The following is a 21,471-nucleotide window of genomic DNA, read 5'->3' on the forward strand; positions in this document are numbered from 1 at the left end:
TTCACTCTTCAGTGAAATGTATCTCATTTCCATACATTATACAGAGAGGCAGGGCATCATCTTGATTCTGAAGATCCCCATGAAATGTGGTCTACTTGACCCGGAAAGGTACACTCAGGGTGAAGAGCACCAGGAGTTCTGCAGAGATAACAGTGTCTCTCACCTTCCCACGAGGTCATCATATTTTCCCCAAACTTCTTCAGCAGCATTTGCAGGTGCTGAGCCCAGGGATCATCCTTGAAAGGCCTAATTTTTTTCTACCAGCAAGGACATATGCAACGTTACGGATTGTGTCATGCTGTCTATGGACCTGCACGTAGCACAGACTCCCTCTGAGTGGTCGTCCTGCGGTCCCGCTGCATAACATATTACCACTGCCTCGCTATGGGCCTGTGCAGTCGGTCCTCATATGACCAGGATTAGGCAAACTGCTCACGACCAGTAGGTCCCGTTACAGGATTCAGGGTGAGGCGCCCCTGTATTCATAATGGCTCTGGAAGTATGACATTCCTCAAGAACAATAGGTTCCAGGAAACAAACATTTGGGAAAGTAAATGCTTCAAGAAAAACTATAAAGCATCACTTACATGACAAATCATGTCATCATTTTGTTTGATAGGAAAAGTATGTCTTTCCTGATATTCACCAACATTGATAATGTGATGGAGATAAATACTGTATTTTATATGTATGCATACACCGTCAATAGTTAATAAATACTTACACAGCAGCAGACTTTAAAAGCATACAAGTAATGCTTTATCATTTCCTCTTTGTGGATACCCATTAATATGAATCATTTGGAAGTAAGTTTTGCCCCTTTGTCCTTTTATTTATTTTTTTAAATAAAAATTGAGACCAGGATATAAAACCAAGATGCTATATTATAAACATTGTCCTTTGCTTGCAAACCTTTGCTTTTCCAGAACATGTTAATGAAGAAAGAACAATTTTTTTCAATAAAAAATTATCATTAATAGTTTGAAAGTCAAGTTTCAACATAAGAAACAAAATTGGAGGTAGGGGATGGGAAAGATAGCAGCCAAACATGACTACTGGTTTGACTAATTTTTCCTTTTTCCGGTTTGAGCAAGCTGTTGGCCTTGTACGCTCAGGTGAGGAGGCCCTGGGAGAAGAGCGAGCTTGTGGGGGACAGATAAGAATGCGAACCCAGATGGGGGCATGGAGAGTTTGAGATATTTATGAGACATTTGAGAAGAGATGGAAAGGTAGGCAACTGGACATGCGATCTAACATTAAGAAAAGAAGCTCGGGTTTGAAAGATTGCGAGTATTGTGTAGATGGCAGTTCGTACCGTGGGAATGCAGAAGGTCACATGGGGAAGAGAAGAGAGCCTTGGGCAATGCCTTGAAACTGAAAGTTTAATGGAGAAGAGGTGAACCCAGCAGAGGAGGCTGATGTAATTTCAGATTTATTCAGACTATTCATTCACACAGAGAGTTCCCACAAACCTTTCACCCAGATTCCCCAAATGTTAACAGTATGCTACATTTGCTTTATCATTTCCTCTCTGTGGCTGCCCAGGAATATGAATCATTTGAAAGCCATTTTGACCCTTTTTCCTTTTATTTATTTTTTAAAAGATTTTATTTATTTATTTTTAGAGAGAGAGGAAGGGAGGGAGTAAGAGAGGAAGAGAAACATCAATGTGTGGTTGCCTCTCACACGCCCCCTACTGGGGACCTGGCCCACAAGCAACCCACGCATGTGTCCTGACGAGGAATCGAATGGGAGACCCTTTGGTTCACAGCCCATGATCAATCCACTGAGCTACACCAGCCAGGGCTGCCCCTTTGTCCTTCAATGTTTAATATGTGTTTTCTAAAAACAAGGACACCTTCTTACATATTCTCATAAATATACTAATATCAGGAAGTTAACATTAACATGATACTATTGGGTGATAAAATACAGACTTTATATATATTCAGACTTTACCAATTGTCTTAATAATATTCTTTATAGCAGAAGCAACTTTCTGAGCAAGCAGTGCACTCAGTTGCCATGTCCCTTTGGTGAGAGGCGGGCCTTCCGATGTGACACGGCGTGCTGCTGCTCCCCTGGTCTCTGCCTTACCCAGGATGGGTTCACCCAGTTTTCTAACAAACGAGGAAGCCAAGGCCCTTCGGGAGACCTGAGAGTGGTGGCTCACTGAGGGTCCAGGAGGGTGCGGCTGGTGGGAGGACAGTAATTCTTGGGAGAAGGCTGTTCCCTGGTTTAGGAAACCCCTGCAGTGAAAGACACAGCTGCAGGGGAAGCAGTGAAGTGGAGACCATGTGACAGCCAGATGGGGGCCAGCACCACAGAAGCTGCAGCAGTCTGGGAGGAAGACCGAGGGACACTGGAAAATAGACGGGATGTCTCATAGGTTTATCCCTTGAGGGGAGGAACTTCCAAGATCCAACACGTGGGAAAGATGTCTGCAGCCTGATTTCTGCCAAAGCTACCGGTTAGGATGGTGGGAAACAATCACCACCCCCTTCAAAGTACCTCCTGCCCAGCCTCACACGCCGGTCTTCAGCTCCGTGCAGCTCTGTGAGGCACCTGGGCAGTTTGAATGGGACTGGCAATTAGATGGGATCAAGGCACTACTGTTCACTTTGTTATCTGTGGTAAAGGCTTAAAGAAATGCCCTCTTTAAAAAAAGAGATGCTTGCTGCCCTATGCAGGGTAGAAAAGACATGGCCTGTGAGATTTGTTTTAAAATGCTTAAGAAAAAGAAATGTATGATTTAAAACTAGAAGCTTTTGATAGTTTTAAAACCTGGGGAACTTGCTAAATTATTCTGTCTACTTTTGTCTACTTTGAAGATTTTCATATAAAATTAAAAAGGAGTATAGATCACATCCCCCTGGTGTTTGGGTTGAACCGTAGGACATAGTAGCACATCCCTGAATCATTCTGGGGCGTGAGCAACATTATCCCCATGACTCTGTTCACTCAGCTCAGGCCCCTGGCCCTCATAGGGTCCCAGACCTGTGCCGACCATAGCTGGTTCCTAAAGGTCTTATCACTGTTTCTCCCAGGAAACCTTTGGAAATGTCTGCAGACCACAGGTCCCGAGGGCTCAGCCCGACCTGTCAGAATTCTTTGGGATAGATTCTTTCAGTCCCCTGGGGCCTTTACTGTGCCGTGCAGCCATGTTTGATGGCTCTCAGCTCTCACTTACTATTTGAATCTGACTTCACGTGTCAGTCCAGGAGAGCATGCTGAGCAGGCCCATGACAAGCTCGTACCATCTGCATTAGTGTTTTCCTCCATCATCCTGACAGTTGAGAGTTGGCAATATTATGATTCAGAAGACACTCTGTGTTTGAAAGGAAAATTATGGTTTTTCAGAATGCAGCTGGCGTGCAAGTGAATAGGATGAAGTTTCCGTGGAGGTTTTTCTTCAGTTTATGATATGAATATAATAAAATGTGGATTCAGCATGTGATTCTACTTTAAAAGAACAACCAGAAGACATAGAATTCTGGGGACAAAGGCAAACAAAGCATTCTGTTCCATAGTAATAATTTTAATAAAAGCAAAAACAGCAAAACAATCATTTATAAATGACTTCTTCTCTGTTGGAGAAGTTAACATTGTTATTGCTGTATAAGTCACTGGGAAATGAGCTCTTTTGGTACCTAGTTAAGATATGATTTTTTAAAAAATATTTTATTTATTTTTAGAGAGGGGGGACAGGAAGGAGAAAGAGAGGAAGAGAAACATCAATGTATGGTTGCCTCTCCTGTGTCCCCTACTGGGGACCTGGCCTGCAACCCAGGCATGTGCCCTGACTGGGAATCGAACCAGCAACCCGTTGCTTCACAGGCCCATGCTCAATCCACTGAGCTACACCAGCCAGGGCAAGATATGATTTTTACAGCACATTTTCAGGTTGCCACTGAGGCAGGAAAACTACCATTCACTTTCAGGAGAGAACTTAGTTGAAGTACAGCCCACAGGTGAGACAGACCTCGCAAGTCACTCCATACGTTTAGGAGCAAATTAAACTGATTTCTCATGTGTGAAAAACAGAGGCAAGACAGAACAAGCTGAAAAGGAGTGCTTTAAAGAGTTCCTTTCCTCCAAGTCAGTCCTGCGCATTATCCTAGGGCACTGGCTTCTGAGACATACATTGCACAGGCTACTGCCCAGGACTAAGATGTTTCAATGCTTATCAACTTTTTTTAAAAATTGTATTTTATTTACTATGCTATTACAGTTGTATTTGATTTCTTTCTCAGTCCCCCAGGGGCTGTGGTGTGCTGATAAGTGTTTGACCACCAGCTCCCCATGGGGGGAATGTGACAGGCAGTATTCTCCCTTCTCAGTGGGGGAAATGCTGCCACCGTGGCTGGCTTCAAGCTACCCCTCCGGGCGTCACTGAGTAGTGGCGTTGAGAATAGATGCACATAGCACACGGTTCTGTGGTGTTTCCACCACAGAAATACAACAGGTGTCAAAAACCTTGAGAGTGTAGATGGTAAAATGTACTGAAATAATCAGAAAGTGATGAATTTTGAGTACTAGCCTGTCTTTAATATAGTGTATTTAGTTATGGGTTTTTATAATTTATGGATAGTTTTTAATGATGGCTGTGTTTAACGACCAGGTCATAAAATTCCCGAAAATTTAACAGCCTGTTCTTGGGCCGCTGCAAGCCAGCTGTAACACACCACTGGTATTCTGGGCACCTCCAGGTAGGACTGAGCCAACCAGCTACCTGCCTAGTCCGGCCTTCACCAAGACCTACCTGTATTAGCTCTGTAGAGTAGTTAAAAGCCCCAGCTCTCCCCTTATCAGAGATCAGAGTTCTTTCTAAACAGGAGATCCTGTGAGTCCCAGTCAGCCCAATTTTATCGGCTTTCTGGGCTAGTTCCCTCTGATCTCAGGGCTGCCATCCCTGCCAGGTCCAGATGGTGCTGTTGGACTTGGAGTTGCCTGAGCGGACCCCTGGCCTTCTGCAGTCTCCTACCCTCTGTTTGACAGATTTAATTCAAGGCCCTGGCACCTCCTCCTTCCATTTGATGCAAAGCCAGCAAACCTAATACAGGAAGAGCCAAAGAAACCAGGTGCTAAATCACCCAAGGTCAGGTTGCTCACGGTTTTCCAGCCTCCCAGTTGTTGGAGGCAGCTATTCCTCCAGGACTTTTCTAAGCCAAATACACCCCCTATATCTTACACTATAGCTTCATAGAATCTCAAGGCAGGACGGGACCCTCCAATCACTAAGCCTAAGCCACAGCATGCTTGAGCAGCCGCCAGCCCTCCCCGCCCTCCCCGGCATGTCTTTTCTCCAGCTGTAAAGCTGCTGTCTGCCAGCTTTTATCCCTTGGCATTGAGCCATGATGCACAGGCAGGCACTGTTTGATAGCTGACAGCAGAGGAAGCCAAAGGAGAGGAACCTGCTGAAAAGCCAGGCATATGGTTAAGTGCTTTACATCCATTATTGTGTTTGTCACATTTATAGGTGATGAAACAAAAGTTTAGCAAGATTAAGTGACTTTCCCTCGGTCACAGAAGCTGTAAGTTAATGAGTCAGCACCCGAACTGGGACTGTCTAGCTCAAACCGGCACCATTTCTGCAAGTCCGTGTTGCCCTCCGTAAAGTGGGAAGACTCTGGCAGCTAGTGGTGAATGTAGTTGTTGGGATGACTTGGCTAGTGTAGTGGGGATGAAATGTGTATCACCTTAAGAGATGACACTTGTTTCCTTCAAGGAGGGAACCATCTTTGTCCAGGAAAATGCCTTTAGTAAGCCACCCGTGGTAGGTGAAATCATGAAGGAAACAGTGTTGGCAGGAATCAAATTAAGAATAGGAATGGCAATACTGCTGTACATGAAAACCTAAATGGATTTACTTTATCCCAAGAAGGGAGACAGGTAGCATGTGGAGTGGAAGGTGAGTGGGTTCCTCTACAGTGTATGGCAAGAGCATCTTATGAGTGGGGGTGCCATGTCTTCATGCTGGAACATCTTCCACTTCCCCCCATCACTGAAATACACAGGCATATGTGCATGCATGCGCATGGACTCATTTGAACTTTGGTGGTATGTGTGGAAATGGGAGAGGGAACAGAGCTTCGTCCCAGCCAATGCAGCAGATGGGTGACGCACCGCTGTTGCTTAAAATGAGGTAGCAGAATTCTGGACTCAGCACTGACTGCCCAAATATAAGCCCCTTAGAAATCATAGAGATCCACAGGCCCAGTTACCAGACTTGTCTGGGTCTCGGGGGCAGGAGGTGCCCAGCTGGTATCTGGGCTACAAGGAAGACTCCGCACCTAGTGACTGGCTGCAAGGGGGATGCATTGTGGAACTGGAAGTGGGAGGGAACTTTTACCTGTGGCTGATGGCAGCTAGAAGACGTGTATCTTCAGGGACACGTCTCAGGTGTGTCTGACAGGAGAAGTTTGGGACCTTCAAGCCCTTGGCCTCCACCGAGGCCCACAAACCCAAAATATTTCACAGCGAGGGAACGTGAGCCCAGTTGGGGCCAAGGAGGCTTTTAGTCAGCTGTGTAGGGGCCTCCTCCTCACATCTGATCCCTGGTGGGTTGAAGCAGGGCTAAGTGATCTTAGGGGGTCGAAGGAGGGCCTGGGCCATGAGCCCACTGGCACCGTGGGAATCTCATACATGCCTTTGGGGCTCTCACCGAAACACCATCCTAGTGCTGAATCCTCCACAGATGGCACAGCAACACCAGCTTGAAAGGCTTGCAGGTGTCTTAACCCAGGGCAGACGCTCAGTAGAGGGGGATGGGCAGAGGGAAGGTCCAGGATGGCAGCAAGTGCTAGACACCATGGAAGAAAAGAGCCACCTCTGGAAGCGTGCTGAACTGGATGGCAGCCAGGCTTCCTGGGTCCCAGCCTTGCAGCTGACCAGATAAGTGACCTTGGCCTCTGGGATTTAGATCCCTCAGCTCTACAATGGGGACTGCACTGGTCTCCAGAATGCTATTATTCCTGTGGCCTCAAATCTGGCTCAGTAGGTGACTTAGCGTTGCCTTGGAGCCTCAGTGAACAGGAAACGACAGAGCAAGACTGCTACCTGGTTGGGATGCCAGCACCAGGCCCAGGATAGTGCCTCGTTTTGGCATGGAAATCACACCTGGACAAGGAAACTGAATGGCTTGAAGGAACCTTTTTGTATTCTGCTTTGTGAATTTCAGAAGGGAGAGCTGCAGGGCCCACCCAGAGGCCTGGAATGGAAGTGTAATGCAGTTTTAACAAAGAATTAAAACAATATATTCCCGAGAAGGATGGTCTTTCAGGTGAAACACTTTAAGGCATTGATTGCCTCTGGAGTCTCTGAGACAGCCAAAAACAGTAATGGGGTTCCCATCAGACCACACGTCTAAGAACACCAACTTCAAGGACAGTGACAAGGATGATTGTTGTCAGGGCTCTTCCCAAAACGTCTGCACAGACTGACAGCAAACAGAAGCCTCACCTCCAGGGGCAAAGGCAAGTGATAAGCTGAAGTGGCCTGTTTTACTGACTTTGGATTCACTCTCTGAAATGACCTTAAACCCACCTGAGAGAGCTATGGCTCTGGGCTTCCCCACACAGGTTATTCTGGTCCATTCACTTACGGGAGGGTCAGCTATTACTTGGATGACCTTGGAAGCACAGTTACCTGCTTCGGTCTCCTGATTTACATTCAGAGTGCTCTCAAGACCAGCGTCTATTGAGCCTTAAAGAAGGAACGAGGCATGTCTCTCCCATTTTAACAGAGGTGGATGGGAACCCATGTGTCCTATTTATACAGAATAATTTTAATAGACCCCTACCTCTTACCAATATACTTTCATGATTCTTTCATTAAAACAACCCACAGAAGAGCCACCATTTCTTCCTTCTCTCCACTAGAGTGGATCGAATTCCAAACGATCCCAGTTTCTTCTCTCTCTCACTGGAATGCCATAAAACTACACCAGACCTTTCTCCTTCCCTTCACCCTGTGCCCAACTGTCATGGGATGCCCTCTCACCTAGGAGCCACGAGCCTGTAATTGTGACATTTATATTGCTTATCAGATCCTAAAGACCAAAAGCCCCAGACCCATCATCAATCAGATAGCATAGACATTTTTCCCAATGCAGAATCATATATATTCTGAGTGACTGAGCTATTGGCATTCAAGTTTTGGCCAGTTTCAAGATGCTACTACTAGACAATGGGAAGACCATACACAGACATGGCAATTTGTTATAGAAGACTGGTAGTTGGTATACAAGAGTCAAGAGTTTCAGGTTATATATGGTAACACCCAGCCAGCTGCTTGGATACACTGTGAGCCTTACTTCTTCCAGGTTGTGAAGCCTCTGAGAAACTGCATCCTTTTTTTAGAGTCTCTACCACTGTTTAGTGTGTTAATGCCCATAATTCATGGTCTCTTTCTCCCTTAACTCAGAGGAGGGGTGATGAGCAACTGTTATAAAACCAGGTGTGGGAGGTATTCCTGCACCACCTCCCATATAATACAGTCTCATGAACGAACTCCAACTTCAAAGTACCCCCAAAAGGTAAACAGAATAGGCACCTTCCCTACCTGAAGAATTGAAAAATGGAAGCAGAGACCACTTGATCGTATGGGTTCAATCAGCTGCTTAAAGGGAGAGCCAGAGCAGAGCCAGGGTCTGGCTCTGTGCCCATGTTCCTCCCAGCAGGGCTTCTGGGCAGCTGTGACGTGTGGCCCAGCCACCTGACTGAGGTGCAGAGCCCACAGCCAGTGTAGAAAACCCTGGAGGGGGACTATGGTCCAGCTGTGATCCAGCTTTCCCTGCTCCCAGACAGGGCTAGATTCCAAGTGATGATGCCAAAGACTACAGCTGTCATGAGCAGCTGGAAAACGAGCCCCCTTTGACAAATCTGGACGCAGTCTCTAGCTGCTCTGTTCAGGACAGGGCCCATGAGCAGGCTTTTAGATAAAGTGAGAAGGCTGGGCTAACACTACACGGTCAGAATGAGTGAATGCAGCTTCCAGAAGGCCATCGCCTGGTTCAGATGCTGACGAAGAAAGCATCAGGCCAAATCCAGAAAGGACAGACCTAGAACTATCCTGCTCAACATACCCCGAGTGGTAAACGTAAAATACATGTCTCGACCCATAGAAAGGTGAAGTAGTACCATTTCCAACTCTATAGGACGTATCAGTAGAGTTACAGGTGGGGGTGTGCACCTTATGCAGGACTGTGTAGTGCAGCATCTCCATTACACGGTGCAGAGCATTTTTCCGAATGTACAGCCGTTACATGGTGAGGTCTGATTTTTAGCCACAGTATTTTAAAAGCCAATTTCTACTTAAATGTGTTGTGAAAACAATGCAATTGTTTGACCTTATACATATTTTACATCGACAGTGGAACAAGTACAGGAGTTTATGCCCCCAGATGGGTGTTGCTGCCTTCAAAGTAGTCACCTTGCAAAGACGTACGTTTAGTCCTAGTGAAGCTGGCCTCACTCAGAACATTTCTAGAGCCATCTTTGAAAACTGTCTCCTTATAAGCTTTCTCAGTGTTGTTAAGTCTTTGTCCTGTAAAGATAGATTTATTTTTCACCCAGTGTTTTTTTTTTTAACAGCCAAAGAGCATTGGAAGCTAAGTCCAATAAATAAAACAGGTGATGGAATTGGGACTACCTCTGGGGAGGGTGGTGTAAAAACAAGACCTGACTGTGAGGTTGTAAGCCCTCTCTCCTCGCCTCATTTCAAAGATAACTCCAAACAGGGATTCTGTGTGTTCTTGGCACATGCAACATTGCAGCTCAAGAGTATGGTCTCCCAAGGAAACGACCCCGATTCTGGCAGCTCTTGAGCACGTGTGATTTGGTGTATTTGGTTACAAAGGTGGCCTTGCTCATTTCATTCCTACTTTGTGCGGCAGAAGGGGAACGCTCCGCTTCCACGGAAGGGAAGCATCGTCATCTACTGCTCGAAGAGCTGAAATGAAAAGCACTTGGTATCATGTGGACATTATCTAACTCCCCTGCAAAATGTGCAACGAGTAAGTCCTGCTACTTGAGTCTCCCCAGTTTGGAAAAGTGGGTAAGGACAGGTCTCTGGAACCTGGGTTAGACTAGAATGTCAAGGGGATTGGATTGTATTTCCAATGGCTGTATCTAACTAATAAACCCACAATACCAACTTGGACAAAAAAAATTAAAGCCCTCCTACAGCCAAGCAGTACACAAAGCTTCAGGAGAGGAGGGGGAAATGATTATCTTCCAGTATAAATGATTAAATGATTATATCTTCCATGACATAAACCAATGGCTTCAGGATGACAAGGGAAAGTTGTCCACTGAAAAGAAAGTCCATGGTGTTTGGTTCTAGTGCACATTTAAGAAATAAAGTGTGTGGCCCCTAGCTCACTGAAGTGCATTTCCAGTTGAGGCCAAAGGCAGCAAAGGTACGAGAGGCTGCTGGGGCTAGCGTTAGTTGACGCAGGGTCTATAAATGTGGAATGGCAAAGCAATGTGTAGAGCGCCCCAGTCGCAGAGCAGGACATCTGCCAACCAGTGAAGTCGAAGAAAGTTCAATTTTATTCTCGATGAAGTGCTTCATTGAAAATGCTAATGAGGAAGCTCCCTAGAACACCATATCCTGAGTGTCATAGAAATATGGTTAAAATGCTGATTGATGGGGAACAGAGATCCATCCTCTAATTACTATTCGAACTGTGTACTCTCCAAGCATCTCTCTTGCGCACGCGCGCGCATGCGCGTGCACACACACACCCCTCTCTTAACGAAAAGCACATAACTGCAGTCACATTCCACCTCTTCTGCACACGCCTTTCTCCGGAGGTTGCTTCTGAGTACAGTATTTCCAGGAGCCTTTATGAGTGAATGGGTTCTATTACGAAAAGCCAGAAGCAGCAGCACAGAGTCAGTGCCTTAAAATAAGTCGTGATATCCAAGTGCTTGCAGCAGACCTCGCTCCAAATTGATCAGCCAGGATGTTGTTCTCGGTGAGTGTTTTTAGATTGGTCTTTGTAAAAACCACAAAGCTAGGCCATTTGCTTAAATCATCGTTAGAAAGAATGCTGAGTGCCCAGATGGGATTTCTAGTTTCTGTGCAAATGAAATCACATTAGCCCAGATTTTATTCATTCAAAACTACTAGGAAAGCAGTAGGATTTGGCTTAGATGCTGCTGGAAAAGCAGGAATTCACTTCAGTTTTAATTCGGAAGCGATCCTGTTGTTAATGTTGTAGCTGGGTTCGGGCAGCGTGGGTGGCAGGGGCCCCGGTGAGCTCACGGAGGAGCCCCGGACCTCGCCCAGTTCAGGCTCGCTCTCACTAGAGGTAGACCCGTTGTTGATGGTGTAGATGCTCTCTGCAACTCCCTGAGCTGATGCACAGCCATCTGGCTCTTTCTTTTCCCTGGGACTGGACAGTCCTGGGAGGATGGCCATCTTCCCAGTCTGAATATTGGGCAGCAAGGACATGGCATAGTCTGCAATGATCCCGCCCACGTCTAAGTTGCACGCCTGGTCGAAGGCGAGGAAACCAACGTTGGCGTTTGCCTCACACACCACAAAGGAGCCGTCATCCATGATGAGGAGATCAATGCCACAGAAGTCCATGCCCAGGATGTTGGACACCTGAATGGCCAGCTGCTTGCCCTGTTCTGTCAGCGGGCACATGACGCCCACGCCACCTGCGAGGGAAGCACAGTCATGTAATGATGACGTCAGACACTGATAGGCAAGTCAAATGAGCCTTCTGGGAGGAGAAGGGGTAAGGGCGACAGCAGGGCATTTTCACTACTCAAGGTCTGGATGGAAATCAGGGTGCCCTTTGGGAAAACGATATGGGCATTTCTTATCTAGAGTCTTAAAAATGCTTTTGTTCTCTGACCCTGTCATTCCACGGCAAAGGAAATAATCTTATGTAATAGAGAAAAAGTCGGATGCAGACAGATGTTGATGGCAGCTATTTAAAATACTGAAAAGTCACTGTGGCTGGAACACGGGAAGCACTCCATAAATGTTGCTGATGAATAAATGCAAAACTATAATCTAAGTATTGTGCAGTAGAAGAAAACAACATATTTTACAACCATTAATCCCAATGCTCATAAAGTTTGTGATCCCATAGGAAAATGGGTAGGATTAAAGACTGTACAGTGTAACCAAAACTGTGCAAAAGGCTATTACTAGGAAAGAAAGATTGGAAGAAATGATACCACAATGTTAGCATTAGTTCTCTCTAGATGGTGGGATTCATGATAAATATCTTTCATTTGACTTTGCTATATTTTTGAAGTTTTTTACATTGAGAATGTATCCCTTTTAAATTAGAAAAAAACAGAATTAACTTATTATTTTTTAAGTAGAGAGAGATGGGGAGACAAAATCCTATACCAAGGACAGAAAGAGTGTGATTGCTCTTATTTGTTAAACAGCTAAGACCTCAAATTTAATTGCTCCTTCAGTCCCTAGAAAGACTTATGACTTGAATTCTCAGGTCCAATAACTAATGTCTTTACCCTCACACTGTCCGTCCCCCACCTAGTACACTATAGGAAGGAAAGGCTGTAAGAACAGCTCAGCGAGAAAAGTAACGTGGATAAATTACAAAGTCATACTGTTCCTTGTTAGAGAATAGATTCTTTAAGGTGACTAAAAAAGACTGAACAATAACATATACTGTGGAACGGCACATGGTTCTCATGAAAATTAAATGAGATAATATGTTAGGGTACTTAGTACTGTGTCAACCCCCAGTATAATTTGCTCCCATCACACCACTGTGTCACAACATCTTACCATGATTTGTTCTGTGTCCTCCTTCACTGGACCACAAACTACTGGCAGGCGAGGATTCTCTCACTAATGGCTACACTCTCACCATCTACCAGAGTCTGCTCATGGGAACTGCTCAGCCAGTCTCAGTGAAGGAAAGATGAAAACAATGTCTCCGCCTCCTTCTTAGTCACTACACTTGGGACACTCATCTGGCGACTTAGGAAACAGTTAACTATAGGGTGTTTTTTCTTTCCCATAACCAACATTCAGATTCATTCAGCGAGGTTGACAATAGCTTTCTGCGTGGGGGACGAGACCTCGCTGCCTTCCTGGGACGTCTTTGTTCCCCACGACACAACAAGCTTCATTCACTGGCCCATGGGGTGGGGCTATGCATTTGACCCAAACGTAACCTGCAGCTTTCTAATCTTATACAAATAAGAAGAACAATTTTTATTTGTGCTATAAAGGCAGAATATGCTGTGCCTCCTGCCATTGCCTAAGTTCAGAGCCTCACTATAATCTTGCCCAAGCTGTGACAGCAGCTTCCACACTCGTGTCCTGGCCTCCTATCTTAGGCCTTCAGTCCATCCTCACCCAGCTGTCACTTTTTCTTGAACAACCTGACGGCTAAGTCCTAACACAACACAACAGGACAGGGGTCCAACCTCAGTGTCCTGACACCCCTGGCCCGACCTCTGTCACAGCACATATACCCACCTGTCCCCTCTTGGACTGCTTGCTGCCAGAGGAGAGGGCTTGTTTCTCATTCTTAGCCGTGGACCCTAGCACCGAGCATAGGGTCTGACAAGACGGGAGGGACTAGTGCACATTCCCAAACGGCCCAAACACCCTGCTGAAGAACCCCGGGGCCTCCTGTAACCTACAGGCCGACTGCGGGCTTCGACACCTTACCGAGCGAGCAGTTGCTCTGCATCCGTCCGTCTGTGGAGCAGCGAAGCATGGAGCCTATCACCCGGCCCCCGACCACCACCACCCGGATATCTTTTCCGTGCGACTCCTTCACATACTTCTGGAACAGGTAGGGCACATCATGGCGGATCAGATGGCAGATGTCCGAGAGGTGATGCTTATCTCTTGCAAGAAAAACAGCTTTTCCTTTAGGAGGAAAGACAAAGAACCGGAGGAGTGAGAGAAGACTCTGAACCCTGTCCTTGCCCTCCCAGCATCCCCTGGCCCCACAGTCATCAATTCTTTCTGAACTTGCCTGACTGTGGCCCATTCTACTTCTCTGCCTAGCCTTTTACCTCTTATCGAGTGACAACTGAACCTTATTTTCTCTTCATTTTACTCAGGTCTTAATAATGTGGATGGTCCCCCTCTACTACCAGTCTTTTCAAAATGAAATAATAACATATTCCACAAATACAGAGAAGGGATCCAAGTAAAATCCCAAGGATCTAGTCAAATCAGTTCCAAAACAGTGAGTTATTAGCATTTCTTATCACCCCAAGGATGTGGATTAGGCAGGGTCCACATCCAACTCATTTTTTAAATCCCCCAAACCTCAAACTGGACTTGACGCACAAAGCAACTGTCATTATTGACAGAACATAACTGAACATACTTCACAGGAATTCCAAAACAGATGGAGAGAGATCCAAGAAAGATAACTACAACACAGTATGATTTCCCACTGAGAGGTCTATGAAAAACACTCTAGGATTTCAAAGAGGGCGCTGCTGACAGACATCCTTCCTCCTTTTAAATATAAGAAACCAATTATTTGGCGATACCTATTAATTCTAAAAGACAGGACCTATACGTCTAGGGCTGTCTTGGGAAAGCATTCCTTTCTGCTGAACGACCAGTGCCTTTGCAATTACCTGGCACCTGCTCTCCACCTGCACGTTAGCTAAGGGGTCCTCGATGGTTTACTCTGCAAACCTGACATGAGCACACCCAATCTGAGCATTCTGGTTAGCTAATCTGGGATGACTCTTTCAAAATTTACACAACCATCTTAGGAGGAGTGAGACCTTTCTGAAGTCTTAATAAGAGGGATGGGCATCTGGCCCTAGTGGCATTAAAGATTGGAAATATGTCTCCAAAACGTGGGACATTTGGTACCAGGACGTCTGGCATCTGGCAGGTGAAGGCTGGGGCTCAGTCACAGGTACTGGGGGTTCGATTTTCAGCAGAGGTGGGAGCTAGAGATAGAGACCTGTTCCTTGGTTCCTGGCACAGAGAGGTTCTAACATGGGGTTTTGTCTTTGGTTAACACACGAGCTACAGTTTTAAGGCAAGGGGGATAAGAGAGCAGGAAGTGAGGGAAGGGACTAAGATCGGTTAATAATCTGTGATGTGCCAAATACTTTTTCATTGTTCCATTTAAACTTCATACTAGTCTTGTGAAGCCATTAGATAAGGATAGCTCTTTTTATTTTATAAATGAGAAAAATAAAGTCTACAGATTAGCCACTTTCTCAAAGGCACAGGCTACACCAGACAGTCCACTGTCTTCTTTAGATTTGTTTTCATATACTGGAGTCTAAGAACTACTGTAACTTTGTTTATTCCCTATCCACTTCCCCAAGAAACTAGCAATAAATAAGAAACTAGCAATAAATAATCTGAAAATCAAATTAGGAATGCAATTGTATTTACAACAGTATTAAAAGGAATAAATATTTAGGTACATTTAATCAAAGGAGTATAATACTTATATACCCCAAACTATAAAACATTTCAGCAGATGTCCCATGTTCAGGGATTGAAAGATTTACTATTATTAAGATGGCAATACTCTTCAAATTGGTTCACAGATTCATTGCATTCTCTACTAAAATTCCAACTTCCTTTTTTGCAGAAACTGACAAGGTAACCCTAGAATTCATATGGAAATGCAAGGGACCCCAAATAGCCAACACAACCTTGAAAAAGGACAAATTTGGAGGACTCACACTTCCCAATTTCAAAACTTACTCTGAAGTTACAGTAATCAAGACAGTGTGGCCTGTGATAAGGACAGATGTATAGATCGACATGACAGAACTGAGAGCTCAGTATAAACCCTCACATACTGTCAGCTGATTTTTGACAAGAGTTCCAAGAACACTGAATGGGGAAGGACAGTTTCTTTAACAAATGATACTGGAAAAACTGGATATCCACATGCCACAGAATGAAGTTGGACTTCTATATCACACCATATACAAAACTGAACTCAAAACGGGTCAAACACCCAAAGTAAGGAGGGCTAAAACTATAAAACACTTAGAAGGACACATAGGTGTAAATTTGTGTGGCCCTGCATTAGGTAAGCACAAAAATGGCATCAAAAGCACAAATAACCAAAGGACAAGATAGATTGGATTTCATCAAAATCAAAAACTTTCGTGCATCAAAGGGCACTACCAAGAAAGTGGAAAACATTCGGCCGAGATGGAGGCATATACAGACGTGCTTTGTCTCCTCGCACAACCATCAGAAGGAGCACAGCTAACCTCAAAACAAAAAACAACCAAAACTGCCAGAAAAGCGAACTGTATGTAAGTCAGACAACTAAAGACTTAAAGAAGAAATATCCATCCAGATGGACAGGAAGGGCGACGACAGGGAGCCAGAGTAGAGAGGACATGGTGTGTCAGTGGCAAGGTGGTGGTGGTGGCATCCGGCAGAAACGGTGGTCCCACATTCACATGCTGCAAATAAAAACTGGGAGGGACATCTGGGGAGTGAGTGATCCCAGCCCCGGGCCAGACCACGCAGCCCAGGGTCCCAGGGCTGGGAAAATAAAGCCTCATAACTTCTGGCTGTAAGAACCAGTAGGGGTTGAGGGGTGGAAGAAATTGCTGGTCTCTCAAGAGAGTCTGTTTAAAGGGCCCCCATGGTCCTACAACCTATGCAAACCCACCCACTCTGGGAACCACCACCAGAGCAACAGCTAGAGGGCGCCAGTTGCATAAGGGAGGTGGGTGAAGTGACTGGAAATGGGGCAAGGGCCCAGCAAGCGGCATTATTCTCTCTCCAATCCCTCCTCCACATATAGCACCACAAAGCAGTGAAGCAGGTTGTCCAACCCTGGCAAATACCTAAGGATCCACCCCTTAAAATGTAGCATGTGAACCAAGACAGGTAGTAGAGGCAGTTCTGCCTGATACACAGAAGCAAACACAGGGAGGCTGCCAAGTTGAGGAGACTAAGGAAAGAACAAATCAAAACCCCAGAAAATGAACTAAGTGAAATGGAGATGGCCAACCTATAAGATGCAGAGTTCCAAACACTGGTGATAAAGATGCTCAGAGAACTCAGCCAAGTTTGGCAAACGCATAAAGGAAGAAATGAAGTCTACACTAAATGAAATAAAGAAAAATCCACAGGGCACCAACAGTGAAGGGAAAGAAGCCAGGATTCAAATTAATGATTTGGAACAGAAGGAAGAAATAAACAGTCAACCAGTACAGAATGAAGAAACAAGAATTCAAAAAAAAAATGAGCAGAGAATAAGAAGACTCTGGGACATCTCCAAAAGTGCCAACATGCAAATCATAGGGCTGTCAGAAGGAAAAGAGGAAGAGCAAGAAATGGAAAACTTATTTGAAAAAATGAAAGAAAACTTCCCTAATTTGGCAAAAAAAAAATAGCTATACAAGTCCAGGAAGCACAGAGAGTCCCAAATAAGTTGAACCAGAAGAGGACTACACCGAGAAACATCATAATTAAAATGCCAAAGGTTAAAGATAAAGAATGTTAAAAGGAACAAGAGAAAAGAAGAGAGCCACCTACAAAGGAGTTCCCATAAGACCATCAGCTGGTTTCTCAAAAGAAACCTTGCAGGCAAGAAGGGGCTGGAAAGAACTATTCCAAGTCATGAAGGGCAAGGACCTACATCCAAGATTGCTCTATCCAGCAAAGCTTTCATTTAGAATGGAAGGGCAGATAAAGTGCTTCTCAGATAAGATCAAATTTAAGGAGTTCATCATCACCATGTCTTTATTATATGAAATGCTAAAGGGACTTATTTAAGAAAAAGAAGAAGATCAAAACTATGAACATTAAAATGAAACAAACTCACAACTATCAATAACTGAATCTAAACAAAAACAAGAACAAACTCAGCAAACAACTAGAACAGAAATAGAACCATAGATGTGGAGATCATACGGAGGGTTACAGAGGGAGGGGGAAGGGGGAGAATGGGGGAAAAGGGGCAGGGTTTAAGAAGCATAACTGTTAGGTACAAAATAGACAGGGGGTGGTTAAGAATAATATAGGAAATAGAGAAGCCGAAGAACTTGCATGCACGACCCATGGACTTGAACTAAGTGCGGGTGGGGGGGGTGTTGCTGGAGGGAAGGGGGTATCAGGTGGAGGGGGGCAAAGGGGAAATATAAGGACAACTGTAATAGCATAATCAGTAAAATATATTGAAAAAAAGAAAGTGAAAAGACAATCTATAGAGTAGGGGGAAAACATGTTTAAATTATATGTCTGATAGGGTATAACAGCCAGAACATAATAAATAACTCTTAAAAATTCAACAATAAAAAGACAAATAACCCAATTGAAAATGGGCAAAGGATCTGAATAGACATTTCTCCAAAGAAGACATACAAATGGCCAATAAACACATGAAAAGATGTTCAACATCATTAGCCACTAAGGAAACATAAATAAAAACCACAGTAAGATACCACATTATATCCACTAAGATGGCTATCATAAAACAAATCAAGAATGAATGAATGAATGAAAGGAAGGAAGGCAGGAAGGAAGGGAACAAAGAAAAGGAAGGAAAGAAAGAAAGAAAAGGAAGGAAGGAAGAGAGGAAGGAAGGCAGGGAGGGTTGGGAGGGCGTGGAGTCCTGGTGGAAATGTAAAATGGCATAACCAATGTGGAAAATAGTTGGGCAGTTCCTCTAAAGTTAAACATAGAATTACCACATGACCCAGAAATTCCACCCTTAGGTATATACCCGAGAGAGACGAAAACGTGTGTTCATACAACAACCTATACACCAATGTACATGGCAGCATTACTCACAGCAGTCACAAAACGGAAACAACCCGACTGTCCATCCACTGATGAACAGACAAACACAATGTAGTATACCATGCAACAGAATGGTGAGTCACAAAAAGGAATAAAGTTCTGGTATATGTTGTGCCCTGTCTGGTGTGGCTCAGTGGATTGAGTGCCAGTCTATGAACCAAAAGGTCACCGGTTCAATTCCCAGTCAGGGCACATGCCTGGGTTGCAGGCCAGGTTCCCAGTTGGGGGCATGGGAGTGGTGGATGGATGTGTCTCTCGCACACTGATGTTTCTCTCCCTTTCTTTCTCCCTCCCTTCCCCTCTCCAAAAATAAATTTAAAAATATTTTTTTAAAAAGTACTGATATATGTTGCAATATAGATGACCCTTGAAAATATCATGCCAAGTCAAAGGAGCCACACACGAAAGGCCAAAAATTGTATGATTCCTTGATATTAAATGTCCAGAACAGGCAAATCCATAGAAACAGAAAACACTTGCTTGTGGGGCAGTGGGGGGGGCAGCACGGAGGGGGGTGGGTGAACGTAGAAGAGGGTACAGGGGGGATGAATGGTAATGGGAAAAATACAATGAAATAAAAATAAAAATAAAAATAAAGAGAACTAAAAAACAAATTAAAAAGATAGAAAAGAAAGTAGTTGCCTGGAAAGGCCAATGGGGACGGACCCCTCCTAGGTATGGGGTTTCGGTTTGAGGTGATGGAAATGTGCTGGAATTAGATAATGGAGATGGTTGTACACTGAGTGAATAAATGAAAATCCACTGAACTGTACTCTTCAAAATAGTGATTTTTATGTGAATTTTATCTCGGTTTTGAAAATGTTTAAAAACACTACGCATTCTGTCTGATTTGTTTTTGCCTGTCTTGTCTTTCTACAATGCGAGTTCCTCAAGGGCAGCAATTTCTGTTTTGTTCCTTTCTGTGTCCTCTAGAATAGTCCCTGGTACTTTGTAGGTGCTTGGTAAGTATTAGGTGAGTTTCATGCTGTGTATATTTTACCACAATTAAAAACAACCTCGCTGAGCGACACTGCGTTTCGGCCCTGTCCCACGCTGCACGGTGTTAAGGACCCACCTCGCCTCCCACCCTGGTCTTTCTCACTCCTCCACGGGACCCCTCTGCGCTCACAGGCCGCTGGCCTCACACCTGCTTCTGTTCATTTGCTTAACTCACTTCCTCCAAAATTCAAATTCCACACTTCAGTTTAAGTCTCTTTTTCTTCCAACAAAGCTTTTCCTGCCTCGTGGCAGAGTTGGCCCAACCCATGTTAAGCGCAAGCAGGTGCCTTGTTACGCCCGCTGCAGGGGCACCACTCGGCAGTGCAGCTGTCTCCCCTCTTTGCACTGGAGCGCCCAGAGAGTGGTGACTGTCTAGTTCATTTCACTGCGCAGTCTCCGCACCACAGGAATTGCTCAGCACGTGCCTGTTTAGGGTACCTCCTTCTCATCCCAGGTGCCCTAAGCATGTATGTACGCCACCTGGGTAACATCACGAGGTACCCGCTCACATACTGTAGGAGGGCTGCTTTCTGCCGCATCCATCTTCCACACTTACTGAGTCCCTACTCTGTACTGAGCACTCAGTAGGCCTTACAGAGACAGAGGGGAACAGAGGGGACCTGGTTCCCACCCCTGAGCAGCCTCACAGTCAGAAGGGGAAAAGACGCATAACCCACAACTGTTATCAAGTGTAGTACTGGGCCAGGATCACGGACCAAGTGCCATGGACACACAAAGGGAAGAGCAATTAATTTTGTCTGGAAGGGCAGGAGGGAGGCCAGGATGTGGAGGGAAAAGAAATGACATCTGGAGCTGGCCTTAAAGGATGAGCAGAGCCCTGGCCAGTGTGGCTGTGATGGTTGGGTGTCATCCTGCAGACCAAAAGGTCGTGGGTTTGATTCCTTATCAGGGCACATGCCTGGGTTGCGGGTTCAGTCCCCACTCAGGCACGTGCAGGAGGCAACCAATCGATGTTTCTGACATTCCTTTCCCTCTTTCTTCCTCCCTTTCCCTCTCTCTGGAATCAATAAAAGAAAAAGAAAAAAGAATGAGCAGAAGTTCACTAGAGGGCAGAAGAAGACGGCATTCCCAGCAGAGGTTTCGGAGAGAAAAACACGTGGCCTATGAAAGAGAAGGAGCCTGGAATGGATATGAGAGGGTCACGTGGACAGAGAAGCTGCAAAGGAAGGTGGGGGCTTCCTCTTCGTCCAGGCCGGTCAGTGCCACGAGGAGGAACGTGGACTTGGCTAGTGGGCAGTGTAAGCACGTGAGAGGGCTTTTCAACAGAGGACAAGAACAGATCTGTTTCAGGGAAATCAGTCCTCTAAAGGAATAGAGGATGCACTGGCAGTGGAGTTCGGAAGACCAGAGTCAAGTCAGGGCTCTGCTACCAACATCCAGGGGAGGGACAGGAAGGGTGGGGACAGTGAGGTGGGGACAGAAGTAAGGACTACACCAAAAGCGCCTCCAGGGGGAGCTCTGTTTCTCCCAGCGGTGCTTCTGCCAGGCCTGATGGGGGGTGTCTTATGGCAAGGCTGCAGCCCTAAAGGAAGCCCAGGAGCAGCACTGACCCTGGTGTCCTCGTGTGCTCTTCACCACGACGGGGTAGCCCAGGGGCTCAGCTTCATCAATCATCTTTGAAAAGTCGTCATGCCCACCTGCCGAGAGAAGGTGAAAGTCAGTGACCGTACAGCT

At 45.4% G+C, this 21,471-nt stretch overlaps 2 protein-coding genes across 2 annotated transcripts in view; one reads left to right on the forward strand and one right to left on the reverse strand.

The window, feature by feature from the left end:
• Positions 1-21,471, forward strand: part of ZMYND12 (zinc finger MYND-type containing 12) — a 62,410-nt gene that overhangs the window by 34,570 nt on the left and 6,369 nt on the right. The gene's annotated exons all lie outside the window — the stretch shown is intronic.
• The window catches only part of RIMKLA (ribosomal modification protein rimK like family member A), a 30,338-nt gene continuing 18,455 nt past the window's right edge, over positions 9,589-21,471 (reverse strand). The window contains exons 3-5 of the mRNA XM_037032500.1: positions 21,348-21,434; positions 13,678-13,881; positions 9,589-11,672 (exon numbers count right to left, since the gene is read on the reverse strand). Coding sequence (XP_036888395.1) covers positions 11,182-11,672; positions 13,678-13,881; positions 21,348-21,434 — 782 coding nt within the window. The 3' untranslated portion in view covers positions 9,589-11,181. The remainder of the gene's footprint in view (positions 11,673-13,677; positions 13,882-21,347; positions 21,435-21,471) is intronic.

The sequence above is a fragment of the Sturnira hondurensis genome, unplaced genomic scaffold (genome assembly GCF_014824575.4).
Source record: "Sturnira hondurensis isolate 20B ecotype Veracruz unplaced genomic scaffold, ASM1482457v3 Scaffold0021490, whole genome shotgun sequence".
NCBI classification, from domain to species: domain Eukaryota; kingdom Metazoa; phylum Chordata; class Mammalia; order Chiroptera; family Phyllostomidae; genus Sturnira; species Sturnira hondurensis.